Source organism: Ischnura elegans, chromosome 7 (genome assembly GCF_921293095.1).
Source record: "Ischnura elegans chromosome 7, ioIscEleg1.1, whole genome shotgun sequence".
NCBI classification, from domain to species: domain Eukaryota; kingdom Metazoa; phylum Arthropoda; class Insecta; order Odonata; family Coenagrionidae; genus Ischnura; species Ischnura elegans.
Window position 1 is genome coordinate 78,523,839 of NC_060252.1, and position 13,218 is coordinate 78,537,056.

Below are 13,218 nucleotides of genomic sequence, written 5' to 3' on the forward strand. Positions count from 1 at the left end.
CTCTCAAGGTGGCAGCACAGTAATTTAGAGCCCAAATTAGCATAAACATTGAATCCCTAACAGTAGAATTTTTGTACAAAATATGAAATAAATTTTATTTAAACCCTGTTACTTCTTCTTAGTGAGGACTAAATTACATGGAAACAAAATTTCCAATCGCAGCAACCAACTGCAAAGCCATCCTTATCGCCGTAGTCAGCGGACTTATTACGTGATCTCGGATTTTGCCATTAAATATTGCTTCATCCGCAGAAGCCGATTGTTGGTATTTACCAACAATTATTATTGGTCTACTTTAGATGGTAGGTATCCTGCGGCATCATCATCGTCATAGCGTTATGACTACGCCCATGCTAAAAGCATCGATGTAATTCAACATTCTGGAAAACTGAAGATACCCTCTTCTCCGTTTATTTCCCGAATGTCAATTATAAAGAGAGATCTACCAACGGTAAGTCCTCAATCAATTTCTCATGAATAGTCAATTTTATTTATCCACTCCATACAAAGCTATTCACATCGATATCAATTTCCTACTTCGCGGCTTGAATTCATCAATACAAATTCAAAGGCTTGAATAAATATATACCACAATTTCATGCCATACCATAACACCTCATTAATAAAATTTTATTCTTTAAAAAAATTAATGATGTTCACGGACAGTAACGCCTCAATTTAGCATAAAAAGGTGAAAGGAACTGATGGCCGATGAGAGAGCATCGAGCGGGTAAAGTCAGCTTTCACGCTTAAAATTCAGAAGAACACCAGAATGTACCACCACAAACCAATGTTAGAATTAATAGCATCTCATGGTGATAATAATGACTTATCTCAGGGCAATAAAAATGACGGTAAGCTAATCGCTTGCAAAAAACAGTCAGGGCATTGATGCAATAGGTTTAAAATGAAATAGGCACAGATTGGTTCAACAATACTACGACGAAAATCGCTGACTGCCGGTTGGTTCGAATCAGGAAAATAAAGTTCAACCCCAAAAATTTTATGACCAATAGAGGGGGATAAATGCTTTTAAAAATTAGTATTCACCAATAATTAGCATCCACTCGTTAATGTAAATAAAATTTTGTATTTTTCGATTCCTTTCCGAGCAGTCGTTAGTCATGGTGGAGCATTATCAAGAGCCATGGTTAAAGGGAGATTTATTCTCAAACTTCATCAATTTTTTTCCCGGAAGAACACAATACAATATTTACCAATGTTAAAACTCAAGCTTAATTTCATTCAAGGCGATTTCATAGGGCATGTGAATCAGATTCTGCAAAAGCATTGTGTCGACATCAGGGCGATTTTTAGTCAGTTCAAGTTAAAACGTTTTCACGATCGATTGGGTTAGAGAGCGGGTGTCGCTGAGCGAGGCGGCGGGAGTTGCACGACTTCCCGCCAGATCCATCGGAATTGCACACACGGCCTTCGCGTAAAAAAAACACGAACATTTAATAAGTCCGCAATAAAATTCCTCCACGCGAAAATTCCAAGACAAAGCAACCATCGTTCTAAGTACTAGTGCTGAGAAAAGCAATCTAAGTTACACGAAAAGAGATGTAAATGCTCACTTCTAAATGCAAGCCGTAACATATCAAGCATTTACATTGGCAAGAAAACCTTCGGTTCGCACAGCATCCTCAAAGTCCAGCGCCGAGTCTTCAAGAAACGGTTCGTGCTGCACTCCCATCAAGTTCACAAACACACAGAAGATAAATGCATTCGCAGCAAGGGTAAATGATGATCGCCGGCGGCAGCATCATCAGCACACAGAAAATAGCTTAACCGTTGCACCACCACACCTTAGGACGCCAACTTGAAAGGGAATCACTAAGAGGCCTGAACACGCAGGATATCAAGTTCTCCATTGTGAGGCCATGGTTTGCAATGCAGGAATCACGGTTCAACCCATGGTGACTAACTTAGAGGAGCAATGTAAGCGTCCTCAAAGATAAAGCAAGCAAATGCGAGGCCAAGCAGGGGCTTGCCCGGTATGCCTTCAACGAAACAAATGACGATCGCAATGCAAAGCGGGAATATCAAAAGGGTTAGGCAACCACCATATGAGCACCTGCATCGCAAAATGAATTCAACAAATCCGCCATACATTTGCCTGCATAGGAACATAATAATAATACAAACCGCGAATGATTTAGTAAAAGGCATTTACCCCAGAAGAGGAGTAAAATCACGTTGTAATTCAACTTTTAAAAAATTTTAAAAATCGAATGCAAAAATCTGAAATGCTCGTAATAAATATCATTTGCGATGAACGCTCATAAGAATGATCATTTACATTTTATAGAGCATTATTAACGATTTGAAAAGCATTGAAAATTAATTTAAAAATCAAATTTCAAATAGGCGAGGATCAGTGGGCCTTCAGAAAAGGAATTGGCGAAACAACATCACCGACACTCAAAATATCTTTAGAGAGAGTTCGGCGGCGTCATTATATGCTCCCGCTTTTCGCGAAAAGCACGTGCAGAGATCGCCATGAAAAGGGTTTTTAAATGATAAGAGGAGGCGAGAAATGACGACAGAGAAAAAAACAACGAATGGCAGACAGGTCCTTGAACCTAGACGACCACAACCGCTAAAAAAGGAAGAAGGCCTTTGCGTATGAGGAGGGGATGATGCGTCTCGCCCTGGCGCAGAAGGTGCTGCCGCCCCGCGTGAAAAAGCGGGACTGCCAGCAGGAAGCAACGTCCGTCGAGACCTTGAATAGCATTTGAGAGCGGGAGGGGGGAATTGGAGGGGGGGACCGACCAGCAGCTGACTCGAGAAGACGACGTCGAAGAGGAGGATGTAGAGGGTGAGAGGGCGATCGATTTAAGGGAATCGATTCCGAAAGCCTATCCGACGGCTGCAAAGAGACGGGCGATCAAGAAAAGAGTCGGTCGGACCGGAAAGAAGAATGCGCTCCTCGACCACCCACGGTTATATCATCATCCCAGTGACATTATCAGGGCATTTATTCTGGTTCTATCGTCGCCAAAGGGTTAGCAATGTCCAGGCATTAATTTGGGGAAAAGAGGTCCTAATTGTAATACAATTCAATTTTAATTCTGAAAGTGAGGACCACTGCCGTCCATGTACTGCAAGTCCATGTCGCCTTCATAGGCCTTCAGAAAACTATGAATTTATTCGTTTTAACGAAACTATCAGCATAACCAATATGAGTAAAGTATCGCCAGATGCCTAGAATTTTTATTGAAAAGTTCAAGCAAAAATTTATAAATATAGCATTATACACAAAAGTTCTTCAACAAAAGATCATATGTCAACTAAATTTGTGCTTATTCGGTCGTAAAAAATATTTTTCGAAAAGGCTTATTTAGCTCAGATAACACCAACCCCGTCTCCGTGTCTGGCTATAGCTAACATTTTCTATCACTAAAAATAACATCAATCATGACGAGAGTAGCAAATTTCTGCACTATCTTTCGTTAGCAAAAGCTAACAATAACTACGATAAAAACAGGGGTTCCTTTAACCCGTCGCTATCTGATTTTAGCTATCGCTAACCCATGGCGAAGATAGAACCAGAATAAACACCCAGCAGTCAGGAGTATAGACTAGGCTATTCGATTGATATTAGCTCCCTTCCGCCCACCAAAGCGCCATATGAAACTACGCCTCTGGTGAGATGTACAGTTTCTAGTTCACTAGGGAGCTGATTCAACTGAAACCCTTGTAAATAATACTGAAACAACCACATTGGTGTGCTCTTTCCGAAATTACCAAGCTACAAAATATTTCACCAGGTATGTAATTAGGATGCGAATTCAAATAAATTGATTTCAGAGCGATAATGGATATAACATGATATTTGAAAAAAAGTAACCCGATCACTACGACACTATTGACTAGTTAGAAAACTTCACCCGACAACTGTAAATAATTCTGGATTCTTACAATTAGTCGCAAGTAAACATATTTGTTTTTCGTTATATATCAATGCCAAGATAAACAAGTAACCGTGCCGTAATACGTCATTTTATGCCCTTTATCGTGACTTTTGAGATTCATAAAATTACACATTAGTTAGGCTGTGGACACCAGGAAGCTGCCATCTACACTTGATAACACATTACCCCACCTTTAGAAGCTTATAATTATTAAATTCAAAATGTGGAAATATGCCTCAAGAATTTAAAGCCTCAAATCATTCCTCAAGAATTTTAAGCGTCCAAGAACAAGGAGTTCGAATGAATTACTTCGACACCTAAGCAAATATAAGACGAAAATATAAAATTATAACCTCCGCCTCCATCAGTTAAAAGTTTTCTAAATCCTAGAAAATGGCTTAAAGCGCTTTGTTGTTTCCCGATGAGTTTAAAAAAGGAAGAAAAGAGCTCACGTCACCTTCCTTCAAAGATTATATGCAACACAACCATGAGGAGACAACGTTGTTTCTCTAGGCCTGCAGGGATGTTGGAGATTTCTAACGGAAAAAGATACCTCACCCTCCGGACCAAACGATAGATACGTAGCCGAGCTGCAGAGTCGACGATCACCCCAGCCATTGCAGTGCGGACGGAGGTGAGGTGAGCGAGAGTGGCCGTGGGAATGCAGCCGGCTGCAGCGAGCTTTCGCAACACCATCGCCATGCGAGGAAAGTGAACAAACACAATGGGGCGCGGCGAGGAGCGAACCCGCGACCCTATCAACCGGAGGCCGCTGGAAATTTCCGACTTAATTAAGTCCATAGGGCGAAATAAATCACTTTATAGTGTTCCGCAAAACTTCAATATTCCGACCCAAGGTTTCAACTTCTATACAGTCATTATCAAGGTATAATGATAACGGCCATATGATAGTTGAAACCCAAGGTCGGAATAATAAAATTTTATGGAGTATTACAGTGATTTTTTGGTCACTAGAGAAATGTGGATCCGCCTTAAGTAGCCTGAAAACATGATATACATTAATTAAGTACAATCGAGAAACGGAGTAGTTGCCATTTTGCAATAAAATTACAATATATATTTACCACTGCACTTCATCGACTGACATGAAATAACTGGTCGTAGCACGCTAGATTTCCTCATGGTTGCATCGTTGAGGACTTAAATATAAATGTTTTTGGCGAGAAACTGATATAGAATTCATGTCCTTATAGAATATTTTGGAAGGAAAAATTCTTGCTAAAAAAAGGACAACCACCAAGAAATCCTTAACTTAAATTTTTTGCGATACCTTTGGGGTGAATAGCCCATAGGTAAATGGAAGGAATGGCTAAGACTTGGAGTTGGGGCTGCAACAACAACGATAAACCTTCACCAAAGCACGAGATTTATGAAGAAAAAACGCACTGTCGTCATACGACAAAATCAAGACTACGTGAAAAATCCGAATACTCGAGCTGAATGAAAGCGGTTGTATGGGGCTCTGACTGCAGGAAATGCTTTTACATAAAAAATACTTGGATTGAATAATACGTACACTAAGTAGGCTAACTTGAATTGCTATCAGAATATTTTAAACATTACTTTTGCCCAGTTGAAACTGAGAACATAATTGTTTTGAAGCACGCAGTCACCTCCTCGAGTGCGATTATAAGGTTATACATTTGTTCGACCGCGTTGTTTTCACTCGCAGAGTCGAACCGGTTTGTGGCCGAACCAGTGGTAAGGCGATCCCTCGCCGCCCAACCAGAAGGTCGCCGCATCAAGTCTCCGCTGACGGCGTGGAAGGGCCATGACATGGAACGGTGCCAATGTTGCGGTTTCCCCCCACCACCACCGCCCCGGGCGGACGACCAAAACAACACGCCCTCGACGCGCAAGCCCAAGTACTGAATGAAAAATCATCTGGGAAGCATTCTCAGCGGGTGAAATTCGATTTTTATGCGCGCACCTTCGAAGTGGAACCTGTTACGAAACATCCGCGTGCATTTTTTTCACATCAATCTAATAGCGTTATCAATGTCTTCATTATAATACATTTCATTGGATTAAGGGATTGTTTCATAGGAAGAAGTTCAATTATACCACTAAAATCCGAAGATTGAAGCGTAAAGGAGTGGAATTTTTCCATTTTAAATAATAAATACTTGCAATCTTACACGATAATAAAATTTATTACGACCTACTTTTCAATGTGAAGATGATGTAGTAACATTGAAACCTAGGTCGAAAATGGTCATGATAAATAGCAAGTATCTATTTCAAATTATAACAAACTTGGCAGTGAAGATTTCTCGAGTCTCACACCGGGTAAGATCCTCCATATCTCCTTCCGACGTTTCAATGAGCAAATCGCCCATCGTCCTCAGGGATTCAGGAATCCAATAATGAATCCAACACGAACCATGGGATATTGGCGATAGACGAGTTGCACATCGAAACGTCGGAGGGGGATATGGAGGTGTGAGAGGGGAATCTTCACTGCGATTAATCGCCGGGGAAAAACAGACATTACAATATACCAGTGTTTCTTCTTGTTACATTGCTTTACTCATGGTGAATGTGAGACTATCATCCATGAACAATCGGGAATCGCAGACAAACGAAAGCGTCTCCGCTAGTGACACCACGAAAATATATAAGAATGCATTTTTTAAAAAGTCATGAAAATAATAATAAATGGATATATTATTCCATCCTCAGCTGCTACAGTTCGTAATATCTAATAAAAGGTAGTAGTATAGCAGCGGTTTAGATGGATTTCCTTCGGCCCAAGGTCGACGCCAGGAACTACGTTCAGTGGCCTGGGCCAAAAATATCTGACAGGTGACAGGCAACACCAGGATTCCCATACCTTTACGTTTCCGGGGCGTTTTTTTTTTCAACTTATTTTGAACTTGAAATTACGAGAATAAAAACCTCGTACTTAAATGAAAACCAACGCCTTGCGACAAAATAAACTCGCTTACTAATACAAGACGCACCGAAGCACCAAAAGACAAGCGCGAATGGAAATGGCATCGCTATTTCGAAAGACGGAAAAAACGATATTAGTACCTAAACTATTGCATAACACTCTTTTGACATAAATGACAATTTTTTGACGTGATTCATCAAAGCAAGTCGGTTAAATATTTATGGGCCTTAAACTAGGAATCGAGTCACACAGAATACACAGGAAAGGCCTAATTCATAATACAGAACACGCACGCTTTCGCACTCACCATTCGCCATTATTTGAACGCTAGAAACCAAATACGCAAGAAAAAAATATGAAAATGAATTATCACATGGAACAGTTTCAAAATTTAACGCATTAAATCGAGGGTTTTCCCTCTCAATTTCCTGACCGCGATTCGTCACGTCAAAGCTTCCTGCTGTGAAATTGTCGGTCGATGGTGCATGCTTCCATGGTAATAATACGCAGAGGAAATTTCATTCATAGCTTTTGCACCAGCAAGAATAAATTTTGAATAAATAACCGCGGAAAATCAAAAATGTACTCGACAGTGTCGCAATGCCTGCGGGTGACACTCGAAAAAGACCCACGGTGACGTTAGCGGATGTCCCCAAGGCGGAAAGCGTCAGCATCTCCATTTTTACCATGCCCCGGAAATTTGCCGAAAACCACGCAAAAAAACGCTCATTTTGGATCTTTTGTTGGATACAGATGGAAATAAAAATATCAGGGAGATTTATCTGTCTTGGTCTTACCACGTTATTTTAATGATAATAATACGCCCAAAATTAAATGCGAGCATCTTAGAGCAGGGAAGAGAACTAAGTACTTCAACCGAAGTAGACAGGAGCAACTCGTAGGAATTTTTGTTTGGGTTCCTCAAACATCTCACTTTAGAGACGCACGAGGATGTGCTCAGTCACTGACTCAGCAAAGACGATTGGGAAATGAAGCAACTTTCTTCTAATCTTAGAAGCAAACGAAGCCAAATTCTGGCCAAGTTCCCATAGAATTCATGAACTTGGGGAAAATTCGCAATAAAAACAGGCAAATGAACAATTCGACGGCATGCACCGAATGAATTTGTGTCCCTGTTTTCATTTCAAGCCGTTCCAAATGTGATATTAGGACGAATAAAATTGACTTCCATCAAAATCCGCGCTAGCTTATACGGTGAACCACGCACTTCACGCAGCGTTCCCGATTTGATTCAGTTCACTTAATCTAATCCTGACCGAACCGTGATTACCCATACTTCCGTCCATCATGAACAATTAGAAACACCTAGTCATTACCATGAACCAATTCATATGAACCGAACACCACACCTAGATTGCGAACATAAGGCGTGACATCAAGTGATGAAGGGAGGTGGGGGGAATTGCAGTTAAATAAAACAAAACACTTCCTCAATCACTATTAACACACACTTAATGAAACATTGGCCGATATCATGTGTGATGAATATTATATCCATGGGAGTATGGAAATACGAGCTGAGAGAAATGATAATTTCAGCATAAATTTAAATCAAACGTACGTGTACTGAACGGGTATTGAATATTATATCCATGAGAATGTGGAATTAAGAACGGGTGCAAATGATTGCTTTACAATAAAATTTAAAAAAAACGAACACTATTGGTGGATACTGAAACAGAAGCATTAACTGGAATAAATGATATTACTACCGTGGTACCCTCATAAATTAGACGACAAGGCATTAGGTACTCCCACCAGAATGGTCTTTCTCCGTGACGCATTACTCGTTTCAAGACGAAGACTACATTCACCAACTTTTCGAGGGAGATTGGGTTGATTATTATCAGCATCTTGAAAATAAAATTTTAACATTTTACCTTAATAATTTCTCAGATGCAAAAGTTAAATATTTTTTATTTTAGATATAAGTAAATGTTGTCAAGAGTCGACAAATACTCAGAAAATTTAAAGATGATAGAAAGAAAAAAAAAGGGAAAAAGAACAAATATCGATCATTTTACAACCACAATTTTAACTTTTTCACTAATATTCAAAAGAGCGGATTTTAAGCCAAGCTATTAAATTAAAAAAATAGCTGTTGCAAAAAAAAACTTTCAAAAATTAAGCCTAAAACGATTCGATAAAGACATTCGATGAAGAGATTAGCCGACATTAGAGTTGTAACAGAGGTTCTTGCAAAAAAATCCAAAATAAATAAACGATTAATTTGTATTAAATTAATAAAATGGTAACTTAAGCAAAACGTAGTAAATATTCTTTCGATTAGGAAATCTAAAGGTATTTACAATAGTATGTAAGTTATTGAACACAGAGGTGTTCGTGTATTTTTAGATATTTTTTTAATATAAAGATTGCATTGCGTTAATGTGTTTTTCATTATTTTTACCGAGTGCACTGTACAGTTTGTTTTTTTTTGTGGGAACTTGACGTCAATTTTCACTGTTGCCGAAATACAACCTTTGTTTCTAAAACGCAGTCTAAATTCATAAATAAATATTCTGTTTAAAAATAAGAGGCAGAAAAACAGCTCAGAGCCGACGAGCGTGGATCAATTTCCGTTCCGTGTGCGCCGAGTCGGTAACGCCCACGAAACGAAAACCTATTACAGTATTCCCTGCACTGTTATTATTATGTCGTCGTTAATGACACTGCATTTGATGGTCAGAAAATAAAAGAAGCCTTCAGACTCGGTGGCGAAGGAGAATTCTGATGATCAAATGTACAGAGAACTGTAGGTCATCCTTAACTAAAGAAGGACACAGTGGATAGGCCAGGCCATGTGCACAATGATTACGTGAATAATATGATGTGGGAAAAATGGAAGAAAGTTTCTATGAAGGCCAAGAAATGGTACTTTGTTCAGAATGAGAAGAACACAAAGACGTACCTGAGGAAACTAAGAGGAATTTACTCGGGAATGGGAGAAATGGTGTACTGCAGAACACCAATGTTATGATTACAATACTATGAATGAATGCATAGTGACTGTAATGAGAAATATTGATTTTTTTACTTAAAATAAAAGGTTCCTAAGACCACAATATTTATAACTTAGAAGTGCACTTAAAACAATATCAAATGAAACCATGCAGCCCTAAAGAATGACGAGAGAAACAAAACGACAAACATCAGTGACAGCCACATAGCAATTGCAATTCGAAGTCAATAATGTGCAGTAATGCAAAAATAAGTGTGTAAAATAGTGTGCAGGTTGCAATGTACAGTAATGTTATGATTGCAATTACCTCAATTGCAACCATAGCGTGACTGTATTATAGTCCACCATTTATCCCATTCCCAAGTAAATTCCTCTAGTTTCCTAAGGTTCCTCTTCGTGTTCTTCTCATTATGAACAAAGTACAATTGGCCTTCGACGAAACTTTATTCAATTTTTCCCACATTATATTACCTACGCCATAATTGTGCACATGACCTGGCCTATCCAAAGCGTCCTTCCCAAGTTATGGATGCTATACAGTTCTCTATTATAGTTCCTCGTTTCTCACCCTGTCCGTCCATGTGATTTTCAGAATTCTCCAATAACATGAGAGTGAACTAAAAATTATCACTTATGTAAAATGTACACAGGTATGTAAGGAAAATACAGGATAGGTGAACTTTGGCCACATCCACGATGCAAGCGTGTGCGTTGCGTAGCGGATGGAGGGAGGGAGGGTCTCTTCTTCTCTATCCTCCCGCCGCCGTCTCCCAAAATGGTTGAACGACCCGCGCCAAGGTCGCGGAGCGGGGAAGTGGACCCCCTCCACTCGTCCCACAGCTGAAGAGGGGCAGACGGCGGCGGCGGAGGCCTCACCCGCCCCACGGCGGGACGGACACATGCGGACCCCCACCCCACCCAGCCGTGTTTATTAGTGGGGAGGTACTTCCCCTCCCCCTCCACAGGAAAACACCGAACACCTACATTTATTCCCTTCGGTGTTGGAGTGGAGGTCGGGTGCGCGGGAGATGCACTCCCCCAACGCCGAATGCAGGTTGGAGAGTGCGTACGAATGAATCAATAGCCCCGCCTCGAAGCCGTACAGTTCCCTGGCCCTTTCCCCAGTCGGATCTCAATCAACATTAATCAAGGCGTTCGCCAGGAATATTTTCCAATGGGGCACCAATGAAGATAGGGGCATTTCGGGGGATCCATTTGAAGGATGCTCACTGAAGGCTGTGATTATTGAGAAAGGATTATGCCAGCAAAGCCGGGTTAACGTGTGACATAAAAAATGTATAAAATGACACTAATGTACCTGGGTGGGTCGATATAAAATTAAAGTATAACTGCTGCGTTTCTTTATGAAGAATAAAGAATAAGATACAAACTGCTGCAGTAATTTTCAACACTATTTTAATTCGCTCAAGCGGTGTCCAAGTTTGCACGTCATTATCAATAATTCTCTCTCAGACAGACAGCTTTTAAAGTGTGCATAAGAGAATAGCGTTTATAGCGATTAAAATTAATGAAAATTATTACAACTTTTACATCTTATTGCAAAGAATATCCACAAAGTGAAGCCGTCAACAATATATACGAAGAATCGAATTGAACCCTTAGCGAATCACCCCGACGAACCGCAATCCAACATTTGCACTTCCCTAATTAAATCAAAATAGGGCCCACTCCATATTCTAACAATAATTCCTCCATCTTCTCCCGCTTATCAATGACCTCCACTCTAATACGACTTCAAATATCCCTTCCTCGCTTAGAACTCGCTCCCCCTCGTCTTCTCGCTATCACCTAAAAACGTTTCCCCTCCTCACCCACCGTATCGTAGATCTGCCTCGCTCCTTTTCTTTTTTTGTCCATCTTACCTTCTCCATTCTCGTCTACGCCCACGAATGTCCCCATATGCATAGAGTATAAAAAAATTACAGACGACATTGTTAACCTGATACGAGTAACAAATCATTGCAAAAAATTTCCAAATCTGGCCAATAGGTTGCAAGAAATTTCATTTTTCCGACGCCAAATGAAAACTTCTCTCACCGACCCAAAAATGCTCCCAACCTTCATTCGATTGTTTGCCGGATTCCTATCCTGAGATACCGACGTTACGTTAGATGGAAGATGGAAGAGCAAGGGCAGTCAATAGATCCTCAAGAGTAAACACCAAAGCTCTGGGAAATAAATGGCGTGACTTCAACGAGAAGGCTACCATTATATTTTGACTATTAGAACTAGGAAAAAAAATTATTTCTCATTTGTGGTGATAAAATACTTATCGGGCTATTTCGCAGCACCTATAATAATTGGGTGGCCAGAACGTTTCACGACCGATGCTGGTCGATTTTTCAAGGGGATCTAGATTCCCTAGAACTAGATTTCCTTGATATAGCAACCAGCATCTTAGGCGAAAGTTTCAAAAAATTGAAGGCCGTGTCCATTTCAATGCCCTGAGGCTGAATTAGTTCCCAACGACCTCTTACCTTCCTCCCCAAATATTTACTCCTCCCCAACAGGATATCTACCACAGCAGCACGGCGCTCTCTCTTTAATGTCGAAACGAAAGCAACAGCCAAGTTCTTCGATCCATTGCGACACGAACCGATTATCAGAGCGGGCCTAATAGTGACCTTGCTGTCCGCCACAATGGAGTGGCGAAATTAGGGCAATGCCAATCCGCTGGGTGAACTTGAAATACGGAAGGTTTTCCGCGACGAATAATAAAAAAAACTCAAGAAAATCATTCATATTTGAAAGCCAAAATACGTCGGTAAACGCTTCTAACTCAATTGGTCAAAATGGAAAGATATTTCATCACTATGCACGGATTGAAACCGGCAGAGTTCACTTCCTTCAACAACATCTTCCATGGTTTGTCCTTCGGTTTAGCGCCAGCTTCCTCATTCATTCGCTCCCGAAATAGACGGGTGTTGTAACGATCATCGCCACACGCCCGTAGCGGCTTTCAGGACGATATTTAGGGAATGCGGAAAAATATACCAAACAATACTCAAGCTAGGATTTAAATCCGGTTCACCAATGTAAAAATGAGGGACATACTATCGCAAATCCGTCACCGCAAGGGTGACACACTTATTCGAACAACAATCATAAAGGAAATTCACGAGGACTATCAGAACCAACATCGATTACGAAAACGCACAAAAATGGACATGTTCCATCACAATGACAGGCACATTACGAGAAGGATTTTCTGAAAATAAATCTAGAAGCTTCCAGGATGAGGAAATGAGCATGTATTCATTATTGCACCGCACAACTCTTTTTAAGAAAGCAAGTCCCGACGCACAAAATGGCCTTGGGGTTATTTCTATTTATTATTTCAGACCTCGTAGTTTTCAATGAGAATTTTCGCAAACGCATCC

The 13,218-nt window shown here is 40.4% G+C and overlaps 1 protein-coding gene across 4 annotated transcripts in view; it reads right to left on the reverse strand.

Moving 5' to 3' along the window:
- The window catches only part of LOC124162049 (zinc finger protein AEBP2), a 138,052-nt gene that overhangs the window by 23,656 nt on the left and 101,178 nt on the right, over positions 1–13,218 (reverse strand). Inside the window, exon 1 of one of the 4 annotated variants that reach the window (XM_046538388.1) lies at positions 1,613–1,955. The exons of the other annotated variants lie outside the window; for them this stretch is intronic. Coding sequence (XP_046394344.1) covers positions 1,613–1,644 — 32 coding nt within the window. The 5' untranslated portion in view covers positions 1,645–1,955. Of the gene's footprint in view, positions 1–1,612; positions 1,956–13,218 lie in introns of those variants that run through there. 4 annotated transcript variants of the gene reach the window in all.